This window comes from Chanos chanos, chromosome 11, assembly GCF_902362185.1.
Source record: "Chanos chanos chromosome 11, fChaCha1.1, whole genome shotgun sequence".
In the NCBI taxonomy this organism is placed as follows: Eukaryota; Metazoa; Chordata; class Actinopteri; order Gonorynchiformes; family Chanidae; genus Chanos; species Chanos chanos.
In genome coordinates this window covers 22,674,298-22,701,190 of record NC_044505.1, presented here as the reverse complement: position 1 = coordinate 22,701,190, position 26,893 = coordinate 22,674,298, and the positions used below count along the sequence as shown (strand labels likewise).

General features: G+C 44.1%; 1 protein-coding gene across 1 annotated transcript in view; it reads right to left on the bottom strand.

The window, feature by feature from the left end:
- LOC115823849 (uncharacterized) overlaps positions 1–26,893 on the bottom strand; it is a 664,236-nt gene that overhangs the window by 456,783 nt on the left and 180,560 nt on the right. The window contains 2 exon segments of the mRNA XM_030787872.1: positions 4,373–4,513; positions 4,515–5,294. Of these exon segments, the coding sequence (XP_030643732.1) occupies positions 4,373–4,513; positions 4,515–5,294 (921 nt within the window).

Below are 26,893 nucleotides of genomic sequence, written 5' to 3'. Positions count from 1 at the left end.
GGGTTCAAAGACTATCAAAGTCCATGAGGGGGCACAGTGGCAGCAGTAGGATCAGTCAGGGATGGCTCATCAGAAAGGAGTCTTTTTCTCACTTTTTGTTTTTTTTTTTTGTTTTGTCTTTTTGTCAGTAAACAAGCCAACAAGACCTGACAATAAAATACCATATTAAAAAAAAAAGGTTTAACAAGGATTTAATTAAGGAAGAAATAAATTAACTGTGCAACAGGTTTCCTCCAGTTCGCCTAACCTGCATGTCTTTGGACTGTGGGAAGAAACCGGAGCTCCCGGAGGAAACCCACGCAGACACGGGGAGAACATGCAAACTCCATGCAATATACTTTTACAGTAAATTCATAGAACACATATACAGGTGTCATGGAATTGAAAAGAATGGAGGCCTGATCAGCTGTAGCACTGTGATTTATGGACCATCACTATGGTATGGGCAGCATTATCAGGGAAGTAAAGAATGTCAACAGTCACTCCTCTGACAACATGACAGTTGACAAATTGACTCTGTATAACAAGTGACCAGCTGAATTTAGAGCCCCTGAATGTCGAATCTTTGGTTTTTTAGATGACAAGGACAATATCTCCAAGCCTGTCTAAAATGACTTCGACTCTGAGTAAAACGAAGTCTTCATCCTGACAATTCGCTAACTTAGCTCACTCGCCGTCTCTGAGAATGCATCCGCCATTAGGCGCTTTCAGACCGAACAGTTCTAGGGTCTCATTTGCTAAGAAGTACGCCCTGGGGAGCTTCCCCTAGAACTGCATACGTTCTAGGGCCTTTTTTCTGTTTACATTCGCACCACCAGTAGGAACGCTGAAGTGACGTAAGCCGGCCGGCGGTACAGCAGCTAAGAGCCGTTGTTAACGACTAACCATGGATATCTGCACATTTTTAAGTACAAATTTAATTACTTTTAAGACCTTAAAAATACCATTACTGCGACAAAAGAAATCGACAAACTAGACTACAGTATACACAATTAACCAGTTTTATTGAATTTGAATGACAGAAATATTGAGCGCACATTAGATAACATATAACTGCCTCATTAACGAAAATAAAACTGTATGGCGATAGACCCAGTCCAACGGGAAAAATGTCCCACTGCATTTATGCATTTACCACCGCAGTAGCAGTGAATGACTCGATAGGCATAGTACTTTTCGGGTGCTAGCATAGCGCTTGTGCCTGACGCTTGCTCGCAGCACCGTGGGGGGTTTTTTTGGTTTCTTTTTTCCTTTTTCCCCACCGCAGCCCTCAAATCGTAAGCTGGATAAACACATTCTTATTTTAGGTTAAAATGCCGATCACAGCCACACAAGCGGACACACAAGCACCCACCGAAGCGGAGTGTACGCTACCTCTTCAATGTACAAATATACATTGGACGTTGCAGAAATGGTCATTGTAGAGAGATATAAAATACCGGTGAAATAAAACATAAAAACCATGCCTCCCCTCCTACAATTCCAGACATTTTAAGACATTTTTAGACATGAATATCAAAAACTAAATGTAATACGTTCTAAGACTTTATATTTTGCACGGATCTTTAAAAATGGCGGCTGCAATCATCGTGCGTCTGGACCAATGGCTGTACGCCTAGGTCACAAGGTTCCTATTGCGCTGCGGAAGTACCTACCCTGAAGTAGGAGCTAAAAGAGCCCCTCAAAACGGCGTGGATTACCTCCCGTAGAACCTTGGTGCAGCTGAACTGAACTGCAGGATAGCGGAGAGTCTGGCATTTTCTCTGATTTGCAGACGGGGGGTGCCGCTATCCTTTTGGGGGTGTCTCTGCCTGAAAGGAGGAGACTCTCCTTAGAGTTTGGGAAGTATTAATTTGAGCTCGGTTGAAATAGTTTTACATAACTTTTTCCCATTAAAGAATAGTAAAATTACGTCCGCATACTCGAATCTATGGCATTTTATGCTCCCGAACAAGACCAAATATGGTTTCTTTACCATTAAAAACCGCACAGTTACACCGATGGTCATACAATTAGCTGCTCATGACTTGGCTCCTGGTTACTTTTAAGTTTTAACATTTGAGTATACGAACAGTTATGATTCGATATGCGCATTTAACTGATAATATTGTATGGTTAGTTTCATTATTCTTTTGTTCTACATAGTTTGTTCCCGAGTGGAGCCATGCAGATGGGGCCTGTGACATGGTCTGAATTCTATTCTCACCGGAAAACTAATCTCCCGAGGTGATCTAGTCTCCCTCGCAATTAAACCTTATCAGCATTTGACCAAATGGTCTGGGGGCTGCTGCGCTAAAACATCGAGCCTGGCGTCTGTTAGGTGTTACCACGAGTGGTTTCTGCTTTGGTATGCAATGGTCCTACACACAGGGAGGCCTGGGCCATAAAAGGGAGAACTGGGATCAAAGGGGATAGGGATAGAGAGGCAGAGTGAGGGTGATAGAAATAGATAAAGAAGGGTGAAAAAGAGGGAGAGAGTTTACACAACAGCAACGTTAATTACTAAGGAACACTTGAGGTTAACAAATGTCCTTTTCTTTCTGAAAGCTGCGCAGTGTCTGCCTGACAATGTGCAGAGACTTTTAGTGACGCAGTTAGTGAGGATGACCAGGAACTGACTGACATTAGATACAGAGTGACCAGCAACTGACTGACATTAGATACAGAGTAACCAGGAACTGACTGACATTAGATACAGAGTGACCAGGGACTGACTGACATTAGATAAAGGATGACCAGGGACTAACTGACATTAGATACAGAGTCACCAGGAACTGACTGACATTACATACAGGGTGACCAGGGACTGACTGACATTAGATACAAGGTGACCAGGGACTGACTGACATTAGATACAGGGTGATCAGGGACTGACTGACATTAGATACAGGGTGATCAAGGATTGACTGACATTAGATACAGGGTGACCAGGGACTGACTGACATTAGATACAGGGTGACCAGGGACTAACTGACATTAGATACAGAGTCACCAGGAACTGACTGACATTACATACAGGGTGACCAGGGACTGACTGACATTAGATACAGGGTGACCAGGGACTGACTGACATTAGATACAGGGTGATCAGGGACTGACTGACATTAGATACAGGGTGACCAGGGACTGACTGACATTAGATACAGGGTGACCAGGGACTGACTGACATTAGATACAGGGTGATCAGGGACTGACTGACATTAGATACAGGGTGAAACGTTGTCAGGTGAGCCCATTTGGATCAGGATTTTTAACATGGGCTGATGGACATGTCTTATTTTACCTGGATTGTCCACAGGTTCTGTGGTGCAAACAGCTCCTCCCTCCATAGGAGCCTTGTGATGCTTTGTCAGTGGTGTGTCTCTAATGAACAAAAACTAACTGATCCTCTGTCAGTGGTGTGTCTCTAATGAAGACAAACTAACTGGAGTTGGTAGAGGTTTGTGTTTATTAGGTGAATATCCACAGGGGTCCTGTTAAGTTATAGTTGGGAGAGGAGGGACAAAGAGGGGACTGGGCTGGTAAACGGACAGGCACACAGGGCCAGAGAGCTTAGTCCACGGCCAAAGCCAAAGATCCTATTGGTAGACGGCTCATCCTGGGAGTGTGAGCCTTCAGTGCTGAACGCGTGAACAGAAGAGGGCTGTGAACTGTTCACTCAAATGGTACAAGAGGAAGCACTTAATGAACCCCGAATCAAAACCCCAAAACACACCCCAGCTTAAAACAACACAAAGCCAAGGGATGTAGCCAGGCGAGATTAAAAACACTGGTTCTAAGGTTTACGGATACATCAACCTCAGTAAATGCTACACAGAGAGAGGGGGAAAGAAAGAGTGAGAGGAGAGAGAGAGAGAGAGAGAGAGAGAGAGAGAGAGAAAGAATGGAATCACAATCCCAGATGCAGAATGAACAGTGGCCAGAACCTAAGATTTAATATTGAAGTTTGGTCATAAAAACAAGAGCTGACAGTTATTCACATTCGCTCACGTGCTTCAAATCTACATTTATTATCAGCAGACATAAATGCATCGTGGAAAATAGTTCTGCTTTTTGCTTTTGCTATGTATTATTTTTTTTAACTGACCTAAGTCTATCACTAACTGTTTAATCAAAGCACTATCATTAACTCATGAACAATAAACTTATTATTTAGTAGTAACAGTGACATGAATGAATCCTCTGTCATTCTAATGTAACCTGAGGAACAATGACATGACATGTGTACGTATCTCTTAACACTGAACAGGTAACCCACTGGTCCAAACTCCCACTGAACAGGAAACATACTGGTCCAAACTCCCACTGAACAGGTAACACACTGGTCCAAAATCACAACACACCTCAAACGGTCCTCAGTGTACACCTGTGCCTGTTCAGGTCAGCTGATTGGCTGAAGCTCTTCCTACACTGGGAGCAGTGGTATGGCTTTTCCCCTGTGTGAATGCGCTGGTGTGTTCTAAGACTTGATGACCAACTGAAGCTCTTTCTACACTGGGAGCAGTGGTATGGTCTCTCCCGTGTGAAGGCGCTGGTGTGTTCTAAGACTTGATGATCGACTGAAACTCTTCCCACACTGGGAGCAGTGGTACGGCCTCTCCCCCGTGTGAATGCGCTGGTGTCTTCTAAGACCTGATGCATCACTGAAGCTCTTCCCACACTTGGAGCAGTGGTATGGCTTTTCCCCCGTGTGAATGCGCTGGTGTGTTTTAAGATTTGATGCATCACTGAAGCTCTTCCCACACTGGGAGCAGTGGTATGGCTTTTCCCCTGTGTGAATGCGCTGGTGTCTCACAAGACCTGAATACTTACTGAAGTTCTTCCCACACTGGGAGCAGTAGTATGGCTTTTCCCCCGTGTGAATGCGCTCGTGTGATTGAAGACTTGATGAATCACTGAAGCTCTTCCCACACTGAGAGCAGTGGTATGTCCTCTCCCCCGTGTGAATGCGCTGGTGTGTACTAAGACTTGATGACCGACTGAAGCCTTTCCCACACTGGGAGCAGTGGTATGGCTTTTCCCCTGTGTGAATGCGCTGGTGTGTTCTAAGACTTGATGACTGACTGAAGCTCTTCCCACATTGGGAGCAGTGGTATGGCCTGTCCCCTGTGTGAATGCGCTGGTGTGTTCTAAGACTTGATGACCAACTGAAGCTCTTCCCACACTGGGAGCAGTAGTATGGCTTTTCCCCTGTGTGAATGCGCTGGTGTGTTCTAAGACTTGATGACTGACTGAAGCTCTTCCCACACTGGGAGCAGTGGTTTGACTTCTCCCCCGTGTGAATGCGCTGGTGTCTTCTGAGGCTCTTCCTGCATGAAGAGTGTGTTGTGTTCTTCCCTGTCACTCTCTGTTTAGGTGTTAGGGCTCTTCTGACAGGGGAGCTCTTTCCAAACGAAGAGCGCATTCTTTTCGTGTTGACAGTGGATTGTGCTGAAATGAATGTAATATCAGAGGATAACTGTTGTGGGCTCAGTGGCACTTCTGATTTAATCTCTCTGGTCTTTAGTAAACTCAGGGACTCTTCAGGATGCCATGTCTCAATGAGGTTTTGCAAGGAAATGTGGCCTAAACAAAGAGAGGGACATGTCCACAACAGGACCAGAAAACCACATCACAACCTGGACAAAAATCTATAAACAACATTAAAAGACCAAACTGACATTAACCTCAGCATCAATTTAAAGTACAACTAAACCATTCTCTTAAAAAAACAAAAACAAAAACAAACGAAAACAAATGCAGGGAATTGAGTGGGAAAATAGGGGGGAAAAAAATCATGTTACGTTGCTCAGGGGAAAATGTCTTGTCCCAGTGGCAGTCCGCTGGGTCGTCCTGGTCCTTGGTATATTCTTCTCCACACCAGACCAGCAGCTCCTCTCCAGCAGCGATGGGTCTACAGCTGCGGAACAGAACCCCCCCTTTGTACTGAAGAGCCACCAGATTCTGCTCTTCATCATTACGGGCACAGTTCACATACCTTAGAGAGAAAGAGAGAGAGTGTGATGAGGGAAAAGGTCAAGAGTGAGACATGAGGCAGATAAAGAGGTTTACATTGCACAAGAGAAAACCAAGTTAAGGCAGAAAATGAGAAGAGGAATGGATGGATAAGTGAAGTCATGGATAAGTTAAGGATAAAATTAAAGTCACGTCTCTAAATGGAGTTTTGACTCTGATGTAAGGGGACGCTCACTGCCTCTTATTAAACAAAACTCTTTTAACACTCATTAGACACATATGCAAATAACACATGACTGAACCAAATTTTACAATGAACAGGTGCCAGGAAAGATGAACAGATTTGGAACAGACTAACACAATTGGAATGCTCTAATAGAGGAGGAATCCCAGCAGTAACACTAGCTGGTTGGGGTGTTGTCACGAGATCATGTGGGTTTGTGTCCTGTGAGGGTCAAACAGACAAGTGTACACTCCCCACCATCTCACTCAGTGCTCTGTTCAGCATTGATGAGTGAATCCGGGAAACAGCACAGGTCTCCACCCCTGTTACGTTCCCATGGAGACGCCTGGGAGCTGGCAGGTGCCATAAAGTGGTAGTGGATGTGACATGTATCTGAGCGCTCTTCACACCAAACATTCCTCATCACTGGCAAAAATGCCCAGTGCCTCTGGCACCAAAGGATAAACTCTCCTCCTTGGACCAATCAGAGCTTAGTGTTTATGCCCAAAATGCCCACGTCCATATGTTGTCCTTACTCCCAGCTTTTCTGAACTGAATCAGTATCCTCATTAGCGACACTGAAGAATTGTTGACAGCTGAAACATTTCATTTTGTGATGAAGGTTTGGTTATGCAGCCTGCTTAATGGAGGACATGGTTCAGGATCCTTCAGTGTCATGCTGATAATGGCACATAAGATGCACCAGGTGTATCAGTGTGCAAGGAAACATGTGAGATTATGCAACATTTCAGCAAAATGGAGACCGATTTAATGAGATGATCTCAATGTGACTCATCTCTTTATTATTACTCACTATTATGTATTAGTCATTAGCACAGTTTGTTAAGATCTGCCCTTCTTCGGTCATGGACATGTAGTTACTCATTTGTGCTGTAGACCTATTAGCACCTGTTGCCACCCGTAACGTTAGACATGTTTTACTGTTAGTCTGCGAATAAAATCCATGAATGTATTTAGTTACAGCGATTACTGTACAGGACAAACAGAAAAGTCTTACAGTTTGGGCAGTAACACACAGCATACTCAAAAGCACCATGTGAAGCTGTGTAAAGCTTAGCAGATATGTGAACTGGTCAGAATGTCATTGGGTGGGACATGCCATTTAGGGGTATGGAGATCTTCGCCATTCTACTATTTTTCTTTCTCTTTTAAAAATCTTATTTTTGTTTTACACTGTGTGTGGATTTAATGAAGAGGTTTCACACCCCCTGTACTAAGAGCTGATTACTGTGTGATACAGAGAATGTGAAAGCTCCAATCCTGAGGTCTGAGGGTCTGACACAGTCTTACTCAGGATAATTCACTTTTCACTGACACACTGATGATATGAGAAACTTTGGGACTGGGACAAATAATTGGTAAATTAATCAATGACTGAGTATGTTACTGAATAAACTCAAAATAAACCACGTAAAATGGAAAAATAATTAACTAAACATTACGCCTGACTATTTTTGTCTTTCAGTTGTAGATGCAATTATTTATGTTCACATTTAATGTATTAAATATCACTCTTTCATTCATTAGTGCACCCAGTTTCATGCATGAGGAAATAACAAGAATTGTTTTATGTATGTCATCTCATCTGATCCCTCTCGTGGGCCCACCACCTGCGAGGGGAGAAACAGGGGCCGGGTGCGATGCCACACGGGTGGCAGGATGGGGCGAGGGCCCCAGCGGACTGGAATTACGGTGCAGAAACTGGCTTTTGGTACGTGGAATGTCACCTCTCTGGCGGGGAAGGAGCCGGGACTAGTGCGGGAGGTGGAGCAATACCAACTAGATATAGTTGGGCTCACTTCTACGCACGGCCTTGGCTCTGGAACCAAACTCCTGGATGGGGGCTGGACTCTGTCCTTCTCTGGAGTTGCCTGGGGCGAGAGGCGGCGAGCAGGTGTGGGATTACTTGTTAGCCCCCGACTGAGCGCCGCCGTGTTGGAGTTTGTCCCGGTGAACGAAAGGGTCGCCTCACTGCGCCTTCGGGTTGCGGGGGGAAATCTCTGACTGTCGTGACGGCGTACGCGCCGAACGGCAGCTCAGAGTACCCAGCCTTCCTAGATACACTGGAAAGTGTCCTAGTGAAGACACCATCTGGGGACTCTGTAGTTCTTCTGGGAGACTTCAATGCTCACGTTGGCAATGATGGAGAGACTTGGAGGGGAGTGATTGGGAGGAACGGCCTACCTAATCTGAACCCGAGTGGTGCTTTGTTATTGGACTTCTGTGCGAGTCATGGATTGTCCATAACGAACACCATGTTCGAGCATAAGGTAGCTCATAAGTGTACCTGGTACCAGAGCTCCTTAGGCCAACGGTCGATGATCGATTTTGTAGTTGTCTCATCAGACCTGCGGCCGTATGTGCTGGACACTCGGGTGAAGAGAGGGGCAGAGTTGTCAACTGATCACCACCTGGTGGTGAGTTGGATCAGATGGTGGGGGAGGCTGCCAGACAGACCTGGTAAACCCAAGCGCATAGTGAGGGTGAACTGGGAACGGCTGGCTGAGGACCCTGTACGGAAGATCTTCAACTCACACCTCCGGCGGAGCTTCTCCCTGATCCCGAGGGAGGCTGGGGACATGGAGTCTGAATGGACCCTGTTCAGAGCCTCCATTGTTGAAGCGGCAGCTTTGAGCTGTGGCCAGATGGTCGTTGGTGCCTGTCGTGGCGGCAACCCAAGGACCCGGTGGTGGACGCCACCGGTGAGGGAAGCCGTCAGGCTGAAGAAGGAGGCCTTCCGGGCTTGGCTAGCACGGGGGACTCCGGAATTGGCTGAGAGGTACCGGCATGCCAAAAGGGCAGCAGCGACGGCTGTCATGGAAGCAAAAACTCGGGTATGGGAGTAGTTTGGGGAGGCCATGGAAAAGGACTTTCGCTTGGCCTCAAAGAGGTTCTGGCAAACCGTCAGGCGACTCAGGAAGGGAAGGCAGGGCCTCGTCCAGGCTGTTCTCAGCAGGGACGGGGAGGTCCTGACCTCAACTGAGGATGTGGTCGGACGGTGGAAGGAACACTTTGAGGAGCTCCTAAATCCGACTGACACGCCCTCCATAGAGGAGGCAGGGCCAGAAGATTCAGGAGGGTCGTCACCCATCTCTCTGGCAGAGGTCACTGAGGCAGTTAGAAAACTCCACAGTGGCAAGGCGCCAGGGGTGGATGAGATCCGCCCTGAAATGCTGAAGGCTTTGGATGTTGTTGGGCTGTCATGGCTGACACGCCTCTTCAACGTCGCGTGGGAGTCAGGGACAGTGCCTGTGGAGTGGCAGACGGGGGTGGTGGTCCCCATTTTTAAAAAAGGGGACCGGAGAGTGTGCTCCAACTATCGGGGTATCACACTACTCAGCCTCCCTGGGAAAGCCTACTCTAGGGTATTGGAAAGGAGACTGCGGCCGATTGTCGAACCTCGGATACAGGAGGAACAATGTGGATTCCGTCCTGACCGTGGAACAACGGACCAGCTGTTCACCCTCGCACGGATACTGGAGGGATCATGGGAATTTGCCAATCCAGTCTACATGTGTTTTGTGGACCTGGAGAAGGCTTACGATCGTGTCCCCCGGGGTGTCCTGTGGGGGGTACTGCGGGAGTATGGGGTGCCAGGTTCGCTGCTGCGAGCCATTCGGTCCCTGTACAGCCGCAGTGAGAGCTGTGTCCGTATTCTCGGCACAAAGTCAAGCTCATTCCCAGTGAGTGTTGGACTCCGCCAGGGCTGTACCTTGTCTCCGATCTTGTTCTTAATTTTCATGGACAGGATCTCAAGGCGCAGTCGGGGTGAGGAGGGTGTCCAGTACGGTGGCCTTAGGATTGCGTCTCTGCTTTTTGCAGATGATGTGGTTCTGTTGGCCTCATCAAACTGTGACCTCCAGCACGCATTGGGGCGGTTTGCAGCCGAGTGTGAAGCGGTCGGGATGAGGATCAGCACCTCCAAGTCCGAGGCCATGGTCCTATGCCGGAAAAAGGTGGCTTGCCCCCTCCGAGTTGGGACTGAGTTCCTGCCTCAGGTGGAGGAGTTCAAGTATCTTGGGGTCTTGTTCACGAGTGAGGGTAAAATGGAGCGGGAGATCGACAGGCGGATCGGGGAGGCGGCGGCAGTCATGCGGTCGTTGTACCGGACCGTCGTGGTGAAGAAGGAGCTGAGTCAGAAGGCAAGGCTCTCAATTTACCAGTCGATCTTTGTTCCAACCCTCACCTATGGTCACGAACTCTGGGTAGTGACCGAAAGAATGAGATCGCGGATACAAGCGGCGGAAATGAGCTTCCTCCGCAGGGTGGCTGGGCGCACCCTTAGGGATAGGATGAGGAGCTCGGACACCCGGGAGGAGCTTGGAGTAGAGCCGCTGCTCCTCCGCATTGAAAGGAGTCAGTTGAGGTGGTTCGGGCATCTCGTCAGGATGCCTCCTGGGCGCCTCCCTATGGAGGTGTTCCGGGCGCGACCAACTGGGAGGAGACCCCGGGGAAGACCCAGGACACGTTGGGAGAAATATATATCTCGGCTGGCCTGGGAACGCCTTGGGATCCCCCAGGAGGAGCTGGTGGATGTAGCCGGGGAAAGGGATGTCTGGGCGACCCTCCTCAGCCTGCTGCCACCGCGACCCGGTCCCGGATAAGCGGGAGAAAATGGATGGATGGATGGATCTCATCTGATGCTACATATTTGAATCCCAAAGCCGTTGGCTCGTTATGAGTTAATTTTGATACCACAGACACAGAGGTTTACTGAAATACATGCATCAAATATGAAAACCCATGTGTTCAGAGGATCTCCATGCTGATTGGTGTTTGTATAAATTCTGGTCTCATCTGGTCTGTGAGAACAGTGAATGTGAGGGGGTGTCACTCAGTCAGCGGTAAAGAGAAAACAGACCAGTATCTGGAAGGTTGTAAGTTTGATTCCAGAGAATGTCTGAACACCAAAATACTGGACAGCAAGGTTTCCTCAGAGATATAGTTACCTCTGATACAAAACACAGTTAGGTTTTACCTCTGAGCGTATGAATGTACACTGTCTGTACATTTAACATAAATATGTGAAAAATAAGGAACAGGAGTGATCTCTGTGCTCAGTATCTCACCTCATCCAGTTGGAAAAATTCTCTCTCTTCACATCAACACGATCTTCACACTGCTGACGTTTGTAGAGCTAAGGAAAAGAGGTTTTTCCTTCATAAATGTTGATTTGTTATGTATACAGTCTTTCACTGCACATATTATGACCAATTCCAGGTTTATGTCAGAGGTTTGATAGAGCGTGAGGCTCTCTGAATTGAAATGAGTGTAAAATAATTTGTTGAAGCTCCTACCAGCAGCTGATGACACAGAGCATCGGTAAATGCAATGAAATAGGAATTTGGCTTCACTGCACAGAGCCCCAGTAAATGCCAACTGAAAACCTTCTTATATCATTAATTAACAGGTTCACTCACCACCCAGGAGTATCCACTGTCCTTGGTGTCTTCTCTGTCAGACATCTGGTCTTCATAGGGGCCAAAGTGTGTCCCTCTGGGTATAGTGTCACCCTGGTTAAACACGCCCTGCTCTGCGTTTGGGATGTTTGACCTCCTGACCTCTAGTCCTGAGGGAAGGGTGCGTCTGGCTCTTTCCGTGACCCCTATGGGCACGGGGGTGTCGGGGATGAACGTGGGGGGGCCATGCACCTCACATTTACCAAGGAAGAAAGACCGGCAATCCTCACAGTCTGGGGAAATAAGGAGAAAAATATAAATAACAACAATAAACTTCAGTCAGACTAAAATACACTCTAAATAACAACAACAATAGACTTCAGTCAGACTAATATACACTCTAAATAACAACAATAGACTTCAGTCAGACTAAAATACACTCTAAATAACTACATTAGATTTCAGTCTTCCTAAAAGACACTCTAAATAACAACACCAGACTTTACTCATCCTAAAAGGGCAGTCCTCACAGTCTGATAAGACCCAATACTATCTGGGTATGGGACCATCAGTATAGAGACACAGTTCAGCATTCACACTGACATTTAACTCTTTCGTGCCCGTTTTTACTTTTCATTTTCAGCAGCTGATGATGAAAAACATTTTCAGTCTTCCTGAGAGTGCTTCAAAACCAAATATCTACCAAACATGCATCAGTCAAAAACATTATGATGTTGTAGAAACTGGGGAGTGTTTGACTTCTGCTTTTAACCACTGCACCCTTTACATGCAGAAAGACAAAGAGAGAGAGAGAGAGAGAGAGAGAGAGAGAGAGAGAGAGAGAGAGAGACTACAGGATCAGTCCAAGAGATCTTGCCCTACACAGACAGTCTTTGTCTATGGGTTTCTCCTCCTCAGTGTATTTGATGCTAGGTCTGTTGGACGAGTCTCTTCCTCGGGTGTAACCGTTTGACTGTGAGATCTCCTCTTTCAAGAAGCCTGTCTTCAGCAGCTCTACAACACAAACACACAAACTGTACACACACACGCCAACCTACCAACCTACACAAGCACAGAGAGGACCAGAACACAGAAGGAGGACACTCAGTAAAACAGCCGAATGTTTCCTACCTGTGTCATGTGATTCAGGAAGAACTCCACATGACTGCCCCACAGACGTGGACGACATCTCCGTTTCATCAGTGGCCATCTTGTCACTTTTCTCCTGACTAATTACACGCATCCCGATTATTATAATTATTAGAATCGCAAAGAACCGTGTGAGTAAATGCATACACCCTAATTAAGATAATCATCAAATTAATCAAGAGTATACACACTCTCATGCAAAACTGCTCTTTATTTACACGCATTTCCTATCAGAATAAGACAGATACATGATACAGCAGAACAGAGGTAGAGGAAAATGAGGTTAAGACAAAGTACTCTTCTAAAATAAGATTAGTTTGAACCAAGACATTAAATGCCAGGCTAAATGTTACATCATGTATAAATTAATTTATCAGCACACTTGCTAACTCATGGGAGGTTATCCATGCCAAAATTAAAATAAAAATGAAAACGGTAAAATGAAAGTTCAAACCCAGGTTTGACATTTCTTTTTCAATACCTGTGCGCACATATCCTGCCAAAATTAAAAATGAAATTACATAACTCGATTTTTATTTTCATTTTCAAGACAAACGCGAGTCTTTTCTGACAAAAATAAAATTATCTTTTTGTCATTTCGTTTGTTAGTCTTTTCCTTTGAACAGATTTGGCGGTACAAATCGGACAAAATGGAAACGAAAAGACAAAGCTGATAATCCTATGGCAAAATCCCAGTTTGCGATTTAATTTTCGACATGAACGCGCTGTATCTGCCAAAATGAAAATGCAAAGGCAAATCAGCATTGCGTTTTCGTTTCCCACTTTGCCTTTTCATTTTCGAGTTGGCCTATATGCAAATATATGTTAAGGAGAACTGGACGTTACCGAAGACACGGACCTTAATAGTGGAAGACACGTGACCGCGAAAGTGCCCGAAAGCCTAATAGAGGTAACAATGGCGGATGCATTCTCAGAGACGGCGAGTGAGCTAAGTTAGCGAATTGTCAGGATGAAGACTTCGTTTTACTCAGAGTCGAAGTCATTTTAGACAGGCTTGGAGATATTGTCCGTGTCTTCGGTAACGCCCATTTCTCCTTAACATATATTTGCATATAGGCGAACTCGAAAATGAAAAGGCAAAGTGGGAAACGAAAACGCAATGCTGCTTTGCATTTTCATTTTAGCAGATACAGCGCGTTCATGTCGAAAATTAAATCGCAGGATATGTGCGCACAGGTTTTGAAAAAGAAATGTCAAACCGGGGTTTGAACTTTCATTTCACCGTTTTCGTTTTGGCATGGATTACGTCCCATTCTAACTATTTACTGGTTGATCAATGAGAGAGAACTTTTCGTGAGCAGCTTTTCTAAAAGAATTACTTTACAGGATCTGGATTTCAAAAGTCTTCACTTAGAAGAACTAACGTAGAAAATGTAGATTTTTACCTCAAGTTAACAATTCTCATCGGACTCGTCGCCTGATCTGAATTTAACAAACAGACGCAAAGTCTCAACCATAGAACTACGGAAGCCCGTTCCCGCCACATTACAAAATTGTTTTGCTTTATTGCGACCCTCTTTTTCGCAATTCCGACTTTATTTCTCAGAATCCCGACTATATTTCTTGCAATTCCGACTATATTTCCTGCAATTCCGAATTTTCCCTCATCTGACTTTTTTACACAATCAGGCAGCGTCGAGTAAGCTAAAGTAAGATATGTTATACACTTAATGCAATGAGCAGTTTACCAGTAGCAAAATCTGGCGTCGGTAATAGGCTCCGTGGTCCAAACACCCAGTACTTGGTAGTTTTGTCGAAATCGAAATTTTTTATACGAGAAATGGGAAGAACAGCCCGATAATTATCTTCCAAGTACCTTACCAGAGCAAACTTTTTTTTTTCCTGTGAACTAAGGCCAACTGTAGGCTGTAACTGTAAAGCTGCCTTTTAACTGTAGAACGAAATTAGCGGGTTTTGGTTGCTTGCCGGTACGGTGGCGCAGTGGGTAGCTGTTGCCTCACAGCAAGAAGGTTTCGGGTTCGGTTCCCGGCCGGGTCCTTTCTGTGTGGAGTTTGCAGGTTCTCCCCGTGTCTGCGTGGGTTTCCTCCGGGAGCTCCGGTTTCCTCCCACAGTCCAAAGACATGCAGGTTAGTTGAATTGGAGACACTAAAATTGCCCTTAGGTGTGAGTGTGTGTGTCTGCCCTGCGATGGACTGGAGACCTGTCCAGGGTGTTTCCCCGCCTGGGATAGGCTCCAGCACCCCCCGCGACCCTAATCAGGATAAGCGGTTTAGATAATGGTTGCTTGCCTTCGTGGGACGTTACAGCAAGGATTTTTGAATACACCAATCAGATTACTCAAGAGGGGCTAGAAGCCACGCCCCCTTCCCAGTTCTCTCTTCAGTCAAGACGGAGGATAAGCTGATCGTGTAATCAAAATGCTTGCTCTGATGTAATATAATTGTTTCAGTAAGTAGTGATCATGTCCAAATAAACAGTGAGTGCACTTCCACTGCGTGAAAAGAGGTGTATCCGCACTGGAATACTCCTGTATATTCCCGGATACTCCGCAGCATAGAATACTCCTGAATATGTGCCAGGTTTGGGGGTCTGCCTAGAGCCCATAGTTGCCATGGTGAATAATCCCTTGGGGGTGCTTGCAAGGGAACATTTGCACTTCACACCTCGGGCCACCAGGTATCCTGCAATTGGTCAAAAGTCTTACTTTGGATTGGTGGAGCAATACCTTGCCCCTCCTCTAAAACCGTTCCCCATTGGTCTATTGTGCCCCTCGCCCCCCCGACATGATTTCATATGGTTCATATTATAAATATTATTGTTGTTGTTATTATTATTAATAATATTATTATAACTGGTGGTGGTGTTGTATGTTCATAGGTAGATGGTCAGCCTTAGTTTAAAGGTTAGAACTGGGCTTGTGACTGGAGGGTTGCTGGTTCAATTCCCAGGAGACACACATCAAAGCATCAGTTAGTTTATCTTCATTAGAGACACACCACTGACAGAGGATCAGTTAGTTCAAGGATTAGTGACCAAGGATTAGGGATCAGTTAGGCCAGCCATGGTCTAAAGGTTAGAGAATCAGGCTTGTGACTGGAGGTTCGATTCCCAGGCCCAACATCCACGGCTGTGTGCCCTTGAGCAAGACACTTAACCCCAATGCTCCGTGGGCGCTCACCAGGAAGGCTGCCCACTGCTCCTGCATCTGTTCATTACTGGTGTGTTGGCTGGGTTAAATGCAGAGGACATGTTCACTGTTCACAGTGTGTATGCAATCACTTAAACTTAACTTAAACAAAAATGAATTACACAAATTTTATTATAAATAAAGAAAATACAGTATAATATAAATTATAAGGCATATTGACATATATATATATATATATCAATGTACAACAAAGAATATAATACATTAGAAAGAATATACTATAATATCATAGTATATAATATAAATGCTTTTTGGGAACATAAATGAAACACTAAATGTTGAGCATTGCCAAGAGCAACCCAGCTTCTGTGCTCTCCATTGCAAATCTATCCGCACCAACTCGTGCATGGTGATACACAACATAGTTTTGCTCTTTGTCCAGTCTATTCTGTAGCACCCCACACAGTGCAGACAAGTCTGTGCTAGGACCCACGCTGGCCTTCCATCCAAGATGGCGTCCTCCTCTTCAGAAATGATATCTACTGATGCAGTTGTAGCACAGTGAGACATTATGAAATCCGTCTTTCTTTCAGTTCAGCAGATGAGTTTGGAGTCGACAGCCCATATGTATATATACTTCGTACAGTTCTTGTTCTTTATTACCAGCAAGTTCATTGGCGCCCAGTAGGTGGCAGTGGCGAAATACATAGTGCTCCACGTGTTGCTGGTCACGGGTATCGAACAAATTCACTACTATGATGAGATTCTCCGTGTTAGCTCTATGCTAAGCACTTGTGCAGCCATTGATCGAGTTTATAAAATATATCTGTGTGTATTTTCAAGCCTTTATTAAATTATTAAATATGTGGCACCAACACAACCGTTGGCCTTGTGTTTGAGTCCGCTACACAGTCTTCCATGTGGCAGCCTCTTCCTCAGTTTCAAGAACACTGACTCTGGCCTTGTGCAGCTGCAGAACACAGTAAAAACAGGAATTAGATCACTGAAAATAGCAAATGGAGGGAAAAGTCGAAGAACTACTTGGGAAATGATTATGTTTTGACTTACTCTTCTCCTCCTTTGCCTCGTTCGGGTGGCGATCCTGCCCCCTCTTTGTTCTCCAGATTCTCTTCTTGGTTCATCCTGTAACTCGTTCCAGTAATCTCAATAGGTCTTGCAGGATGCTAGAGAGAAAAAAAGTGGAGAAGAAAGGAAGACTGATTAAAAGTTCGTTTAGAATTCCAGGTGCTGTTATGAAACAATCGCCATGATATAGCCTACCAACAACACGTTGTGTTACCTTGTCTGTGGATCATATCTCTGCATGTTTTCAGCATTTTGCATTCTCCGCACAGCTTCCTGTAGAAGCAAAATTAGTACAAAAGTTCAATTCAACCACATTAAGGGATAAAGCAGATGAACAAATGCGAACGTATCAGAGTGTGCGGCAGTCGAAGACAAAAGCTAGCAGGCTACAGAAATAAATTTACCGAAACAGAGTTATTTCCCGCTCGTCTTCTTTTTAGGGGGGGAAGACTCCTCTTGCGCCTCTTTGATGTCTGACTCCATCCTGTCCAACCGCCGAATAATATTCTCCATGAATGTTTACTGCTGCTCAGATATCTTCTTAAAAATGCATTTAACGGGGACACCAGTTCTTTGTTTTCGTTCGGACTCGGCGTTGGAATAATTGGATATTCCCGGCGCACTAGCCTCTCCATTCCGCGGTCCGTTCGAAAACTCAAGTGTTCTTTTTCAAGCCATGTTCAAAATGCGCACTTTCAACAGAATACGGAGTCCAACTTCTGTAATCGTTTTGTGATTTGCGTCTCCTAGATACGCCGTTCACTCACATAAAACTGACTGGACAGGACTCAACCTTAGATTCTGAGTGGGTGTTTTGAAAACGGGGCGCGTCCTCGTACTGACGAGAAACATTCCAAACAAACAAGCGAGGAACAACAACAAAAACTCCTGTACCCTGTAAACTTTTAAAAAACTCCTTTACCCTTTGTCCTGCATCCCTCATATTGAGATAATGTCCCGCATTTTCGTTGGTCGTTTGGTTTTTAACGGTCAGAAATAAGAATAAATGGATGCTTTCTTTTACCCGGCCGGCACATGAGCCGCTTATACTGTTGCTACATAGTTTCTAATCTATTGCTACGTCAAAAGCTGTAAAAATGCAACAAAGCCCAGTTTTTGAAAAGTCTTGCTTTCATCCAATGGCTGAGAAGAGAGCGTTGAGGGCGGCCATCAAGAGGCTGTGGCGGCTGTCAATCAAACCGTGCAGCTGTGGGGCCGATGAACTCCTCTGCTACGTCACAAAAACCAAACTTAGTAAAACTTTGCAGATGTGAAAGTAAACGCTGTCAGCCGACATCATGGTCAATGTTGCTATTAAACGCTCTGTACCTTTTGCAAAGAGTTACTGACTCTCAGCCACAGACAGCCACACGCTTGCTATATGAGGTTGTTTACCCAGCATATCACAAGCTTTGCTGACAGTCGTCAGGCTACGTACATTCAGCAATCAAATTAATCCCTCGAAATAAAATATTATCAATCGTTTCGTGGAGCAAAGAAAACATTAAATCAGGGGCGTCAAACTCATTTTACTTCAGGGGCCACATATAGCACAATTTGATCTTAAGTGGGCCGGACCAGTAAAATAATCGCATAATAATCTATAAATATCTAGAACTCTAAATCCATGTCTTTGTTTTAGTGCAAAGAAGTATTAATATATTATTAAGATGTTCACATTTATTGAACTATCCCTTTACAACCCATATTATGAAAAATCTGAAATTTGAATACAAGAACTGCAATTTAAACAGTATTATGCATCAGTTCATCATTTACACATGTGCATTACAACTTACAGATCACAGTGGATTTTTATTTTATTTAATGAGTATGGCGAATGAATAGGGCCAGTTGAGCAACATCTGTACTGTCAGTGCTCTCATCAATTGCAAATGCAAATGCAACAAATGACTTAACTTTGTGCTTTATTTGGCGGTCCGAATCTGCGGAAAGGTCTGAAATCCTGTCTGCCCGGTATTCCTCGTCAGGCTAATGTTGGCAAAAGCTTGTCGCTTCTCAGGGCACACAATTTCTGCAGCCGTCAGCATGCATGTTTTCACCAAGTGGCCCTCACAATATGGCTTGGATGCTAATGCTATTTCGTTAACAATAAGGTAGCTGGCTTTGACCGCCGCATCACTAATCTCTCGGCTATGGGTAAAAACAGACTGCTGTTTTCTCAGACCCGCTAACATTTCATTGATCTTTTCTCCTCTCAGTTGTCCTTGCAAGCTGTCATATTGTTCACTATGATGAGTCTCATAGTGGCGCCGAATATTAGCACTGCAACTTGCTGCTTACACACCAAGCACACAGGTTTCCCACTGACCTGTGTGAATAAATAGGAGCTGGTCCATTTTTCTTGAAATGTTCTACATTCTGTGTCCACTTTTCTTCTTTTTGACAAAGACATTTTGGGGCTTTGGGTCAGACGGCGGCAAAAGAATATTGTGTTGTATCCGCTACTCTCACTGAAACAGTGCGCCCCGGTGGTCAAATAAATAGATTGCAGTTAATGTCATAACTTCTCACATCTGGCAAATTTCATCTCGCGGGCCGGTTCTGCCCCGCGTGCCGTACGTTTGCCAGCCCTGCATTAAATCCAAAGGTCGACCGCCTCTGTGAGCAAACCCTCGTATCATGTTTTTCCGCTGGGTCCTAGTGTCGCTTGGATGCATTTAAAATGGGGGAAGAAACTATTAAAAACGGCAGTTGAACCAGATGGTGGAATTTGACAAACACTGTGCCTTTTTGAAAAAAAGCCTTCTTCTGGCTGTGTTAACAAGTAGACATGCACTGGTCCTGTCATAAAGCAAAACTGTGAACCTTTCAGTAGTTTCAGCTACATGTGACATCTCTTGTACACTTGAGGTTTGATCATGGTGATGCCTGGTTGCGTGCTTAGGTCCATTCTGATGGTACCTCCTTAATCTCTTGGATTACACCAGCCACTTCAGGCCCAGCAACCATCCATCAACGTGGTTCACCAGGATTATCTACCAAGCTGACCGCTCCCCCCTCTCCTTTCACACAGGCATTATTCTGCTCGTGTGCTTGATCAGTGGGAGTTGCAGAGAACACTCTGTTTGTCTTCTGCACAATGAACTTGCCAGCTAAAAACGCCCTGTAAACTTGTGGATGTTTTGTAGTAAGCTCAGCCATGTCCCTCAAATGCGCTGGGATCCATCTAACATAATGTGTATGATCGAGGGATAAAAACCAGGGAGTGAACTCAGTCAAGGCATCAAGGAACATATTGAAAGAGCCCAATCATAGAGACCGTACACAGATCAGAAGAGACAGCTCTAGCTCCATAACAGTGGCCCAGTACTGAAACTGTGGGATTGGATCTCTCTGCCTGTTGCACCACTCATCAAAATGCAGCACATCACTGGGAGGATCCGTTTTGATGTAATTATTATAAAATGTACAGTTCTGCTACTGTTACTTGATGGGCTCAGACCCCCTTTGTGAGCTTTGCTACCGAATTTGATGCTTTTATCAAAAAATGCACAATTCTTATGAAAATTTGAGCTGAACTGCCCCACTAAGTCAACTAACACACTGGTTCATCTGTGCTGATGAGGGCAGGTGACAGTGTTGAACTGTATGCCTAATCTCATAGTATTTTAACAATACCATTCAGAGTTGGCAAAAATCTGCCCAGTGTTCTCCATCATATAGTTTGGACAAACTCAGAAAGCTCTGATTTCCCTTCATTTACTTATAAATTTATGCTGTCAGTAAAAAAAAGTTCACACACAGTAACGTCTAGGGGCTCTGTGCATTTTTGGAAGCTGTACCATGCCTACATCAGTATGAGTCAAAGGACAAATGAATATGCCCCATGTGGGGTGAGGTGTGTGTATTACAAGTTAACAAAGGACAGGTGAGGAAGGGGCTATATTTCCTTTTATTACAATAGGTAACAACTGCTCTAGTGCTTACGGGAATTCTAGGAAAATGCTGGTATCTGCAGGTATCGGCAAATTCAATTCAATGCTTTTAAAGACCTTTTTAATTCCAATTTTAATGCCACTTTGACCTATGGCTGCACAAAAGCTACACATTCTAATCAGACACTTCTGATGGGCTGTATCTCTACTGCTTAAGTGTTTTACAGCCATTGTAGAAAAAGGATTTATTAGAATTATTCAGAGTTGAGTTATTCAGATGGTCACATATGTTTATACTTATAGACCAATGAGAAAAGAGCCCTGACACTTAAAGGAACACAAATCCCCATACTGACATACACACGCCTCACACAAACCTACACACACACACACACACACACACACACACACACACACACACACACACACCAGACTACCTTATATCATCATAGTCGTTACACCAGCATAACAGAAAAGGAATAATCCAGAAGAAATAGAATGTAAAAGAACACTGGAGGCCTTGAGGAAGCATGTAAAACAAAACTGAGGAGGTTTATTTACGCTTATAGTAAGATTTTTCTGTTTCCTCTTTTTCACATAAAGAAAAATACCATGACGACCCACATCCTCTGTCCACTGCCTCAGATTCACACAGACAGTGGTTCCCCGTGAACTCGAAAACGGTACACGCAGGTGTACTCAGGGTGACCCCAGTTGTTTAGGATACGGAGTTCCACCATCCTGTAAATCCTCTGCTCCGGAGACTTCTGAGAGACACAGACAGAGAGAGAGAGAGAGAGAGAGAGAGATTAAAATTGAGAAACAGTTGGCAGGGTGAGTTGTAATTCATTGTAGCATGTCTGTAAGTGCTTTGGTTTGTTACATGAGGCAGTTCACTGATACATAAAAGGAACATTTATATTGATAACTCATTTACATCTCCCCTGTCTAAACTGACTGCAGAGAATGTTGTGTCAAATTATGTCAGTACTGAAGGTGTGTATGTTCCTGTGTATATTTGTATGGATGTTTATTATAAGGTCTGTAGCTGTCACTCACTGGCAGTTTGAATGTCTGAACTGACTCTCCCTCCTGATCGTAACTGAACTTTCCTAGAAGATTTCCTGCTTCATTCACACTGGACATACCCTGTGATAACACAAACACAGCATTTATGAATGACATCTCACTACTATAGTATATATCAGTCTTTCTTAGCAGTGGAGCTACTGTTGAAATGCTTCATTATGTAGCTGTGTGAAATACCACACATAAATACTGATATAAACCTTTAAGAAGATGAGTATGACAGAACTCTGACCTACGACTCGAGTAATGTTTCTCTGTCTTTACACGTTCACTCACATAAACAGCAAAGTCCCGTGGAGCGTTGTCGATCTGTCCAGTCAGGGACAGGACTCTGGGCAGATGTTCCAGAGTCACGTGAGTGATGTGGATCGGGTAGGAGAGAGAAATCCCTACGAATCCCTCGGAACCACGGAAAGCCCAGCATTTTCCAGGGTACACCTCAGGCTGTGTGTCAAACAAACAACATATTTAAAATCTCTTGTTTGAAACATGGAGGGATTGTCAGGGTGTGTCCTTGTTTAAATGGACTGTTTGCGTTGGCTGTCTGCCAGTATTTGTGCTGAGCTATAAGTGATGTTTTACCTGTATAACCACACGAGGGCTCTCTGACCAGTAGAACACAGGGAACCCAAACAGGCTTAAGTACGCTGCCCTGGTCTGATATGTCTCTGAACAACGCGTGTTTATCACACTCGCACCTGTTTACACACACACACATAAATCTCAGTTCTGAAATGTACCAAAGTCCATGTTAAGCACGCGTTCATTAGCAGTGATTAAATCGGAGGAGAGGTTGGACCTGCAGATTCCAAAGCGTAGTCCGCCATCCCGATCCCGTCGGCTCTGTACAAACTCAGGGCTCTCTGAACAATCTTCTCCATGTCCTAAAACAAACAGTTCAAGTGCTATTTAAACAGACAATAATTCAAAACTACCCACACTCCTTTTAATACGGGACATTGTCACCAGTGTACAATAGGACAGTCCAACCTAGAAAACAGTGGACGACAATCCATCAGAATAACACACATTCACACACATACGCACTTCCAAGAGGCCTTGTGTGAAACAAGTTTAAACACATCCACACAGTTCTAAAATGTTAAATACATCACATTATACGCTGTATTTTAAAGCACCCAGCACAATGTGAATATGACCGAAGTGAGTGGTGTATGGTCCACCCCCGCTGCTCACCTGTATGGTGACGGCTCCCGCTCCTTCCTGCCCAAGACTTTCTCCCACAGTTCTCCAGACGTCTGTTCTCTGCTCTCCTCTGTCCCGCCCAAGCCGCTCCAGTATTCTCTTCTCCAGGTTCTCCAGTTCCTCCTGGAGGTCTGAGCGCAGTACCACATTCAGGTGACTGACACTTGAGGAAAGGAACTTAAACAGACGATCACACAGCTCCAGCTTCAGTCTCGAGGTGTTCTGTGAGAGGTGTAGTTTAAAACAATGGTCTGAATCCACAATAATGTCACTGTTTCCACAATAATTTAACAGACACGTGTGTGAGGAAGATATGGATGTGTGTGTGTGTTTGTGTGTGTGTGTGTGTGTGTTTGTGTGTGTGTTTGTGTGATGGAGATAGAGGATAGAAAGAGAGAGAGAGAGTGTGTACCTGTGTGTGAGGTTGTACGTGTATGTGTGTGTGAGTGTGTGTTTATATACATTACCTCAGCATGCTGTTTCTCCTGGGTGTGCATTCTCTGCACAATCAGGTCAGAGGTCGACTGGAGACTGGATACATGCTCTTTTAAACCACCAATCAGACCCTGCATTCCAGCCATCTCCTGTTCCCGCTGCCTACGCACATAAGGCTCCACACTTTAGAGAGAAAAACACTCACATGAAGCCATCAGTATAAGCCGCAAAGGTCAAAAAATTAATTTAACTCTATGATTGGGACGTGCAAATTCACATATGATTTTAAAGCATCAAAATTAAAAAAAAAAACTGTCAGGATAAAAGGGCAGACACTGACAACCGGGACACAAAAGGTAAGAGGTACTCACTTCTTTGTGTTCACCCTCAGACTCGCTATGTCCGTTTCCAGCCTCTAGAGGGAGACAAAGACACAAATACATGGATGACCAAAGCTCTGAGTGATCTCTATCCACAATCTGTCTCTTATTCTTGTGTCATGGTCTGTTACTGCAGCAGAAACAGAAATCTGCTTGCATTCCATTATTAAATCTACATCTCATTGTGTGTGTGTGTGTGTGTGAATGTGGGGCAAATGTTCAATTCAAATTTCAGATTTCTTACCTCAATCACAAGCCTCTGTTTTTCTCTGTCCTCTTTTAGTTGAATAATCTCTCTCTGACACAAAACACACACATATAAAATATTAAAATAATGAAAATACAGAACCATTTGATCATCTTTATAATCACTCTTTTTCCTCTCTCACTGGACGTTTGTCTGTCTCTCACCATTAATTTCTCCACATCTCTGTCTCTACTCTCAGACAGTTTGGCATCAAGGTCACGAAGATCAGCATAGATTTGATCCTTTATAGCCAACACACTAGCATGAGGTATCTGGCCCTGTTGAACAAAGAAAGAAAGAGAAAGAGAGAAAGAAAGAAAGAAAGAAAGAAAGAGAAATGATGAGAGTATTAGGAGACTGGGCAGATGAATGTGGAGAGTGTAGTGACAGTGCTATTTCTACAGTAAAATGGACCCACATGTGAGGTGTGTTGATCAGGTCTGATGGAGGCCTTGGTTTGAGTGAGGGGTGTAGAAACAGAAGGGGACCAGAACCATATTCCTGAGAAAAGACATAACCGCTCATATTCTACACAAACACACAAATTACAGTCCTCATAACACACAGATACAACATGATAACCTCTTTCAAATAAACAGTGTTGACTGACTGCAACAAACCTCACCAAAAATCACCAGAGAGATGAGGAGGAAGAGGAGGGTGGTCTTCTTCGTGACAGTGAGTCTGCACAGAAACAGATATCGGTTAATGACAGTTATACTGGGACATACACAGTTACACATACACTGTGATCAGATCCCAAAAGCAAAGCAACTGAAACACTCCCCCAGTGCCATAAACCAACACCTGTACTGATTACATACATTCACTACAACACTACATACATACCACAGTACGATTTTGGTTTCTATACAAAGGTATATAAAACTACACAGAGATACAAGTGAAACCCAGTTTACCGGCACAGTTGAAATACAAGCACCAGAGATAATCCAGAGGTCAGAATGTACCGGATTGTGGGAAACCAGTAGTTGAACGTTGCCAAAGAACGTGCTGATGAGGTAAAAATATACAAAAAATAAATAAAATATGACCATTTTCACCATCCATGTTCATACACATCAATGATAATGAATGAAAGTGTAAATCACTTACCAAGAATCTCTCTTATGGATTCTGAAAATAAAGAAGATTGTTAAAATATTATTTAGTAAAGTAAAAGCTAAGGTACAGGACTGACAATCAGTCCGATGAATTCGAACAGCAACCAATTAAACAGTTATAGGTCTAAAGGCGAAGATGTGAATAGTTTTTTTTTCGGATTTTCCAAAAACTGTAGCTGTAACTGTAAATTAAGAAAACGACGTGGCCGATCAATTCTGTGAGCGCTAGCCAAGTCCCGAACAGGCCAATATTGGGCCTAAAGGCGAAAATCTCAATACTCCTATGGATTTTTTTCCTTTTTGCTTTTAAATTGTAAGTATAACGGCAAGATGTCGAATGTGTTAAAATTCAGTTGAAGTCTCGGTGAAAATCGCAAGGTTGTGGTATCTAGAGAGCAGCGTAAAAGCGTGTGCTTTCGGCAAAGTTGAGAACAACTCTGAGCAGTGTTTGATTCTGGACATTCTACAGTTAGCTGGAGCAGGACGACGTACTGACTTAGAGACGCACTTTTCAAATGTTTCAGAATTACAGCACCTGCGTAGTGTCATAGAACTGAGCATGTACTTATTTTAGTTAGTTAGTTAGTTAGTTATTGACAAACTTATGCATATAAGGCTTTGCATTATCCGTATACTACGAATAAATAATTCAGCCCAACTATTACAAGGGAGGTTATTACGAGAACATACTTGGCACAGCAGTGTGAACAAACTTCTACAGTAGCCTATAGATTTATTATTATTATTATTATTATTATTATTATTATTATTATTATTATTATTATTAATTTATGTACAACCGCTGCTTTCATGTCTAGGTTAAATTTGACTGTGTATTCAGGACAGAATGTTCATTATCAGATAGCGGTTCTGAATTTAAATGGTTTTAAACAGGTTAACGTGTACTCTGACTCGGTTAGATTTGATTGAAGTCATCCAAGTCTTCGGGTTCAGCTTGTCCTGGGATAATCATTTACCGTTAAGGAAAGAATAAAAACGTGTAAATGATTTGTTTGTTCGCATATGCAGTCATACTGCTTCCTGGCTGTGACTGTCATTCCTCACTCACTGACTCATTATCTAAGCCGCTTATCCTGATTAGGGTCGCGGGGGTGCTAGAGCCTGTCCCAGCGCTCATAGAGCGAAAGGCGGGGAAACACCCTAGACAGGTCGCCGGTCCATCGCAGGGCAGACACACAGAGAAACTCACTCACTCACGCGCACATTCATACTTAAGGGCAATTTAGTGTCTCAAATTCACCTAACCTGCATGTCCGGAGCTCCCGGACAGATACTCATCACTACGTAAAGACAGACTGCTACAAATGGGCAGAATAAAGCCTCACACTGTGAATAAAAAAAAAATCGGAAAGAACTTTCAAACGACTGGCAGCAATGGCTGCCAAACAAAACCGTAAAATTAAAGTAAAATATCCTAATTTAAATAAAGTGAAAAAACAATAAATGTACAGAAATTTCCTTTAAAGGTTTTGCAGAGAAACACTGTTATTTTACAGTTATTTCCTGAATTATTACGCTCAAACACCTTC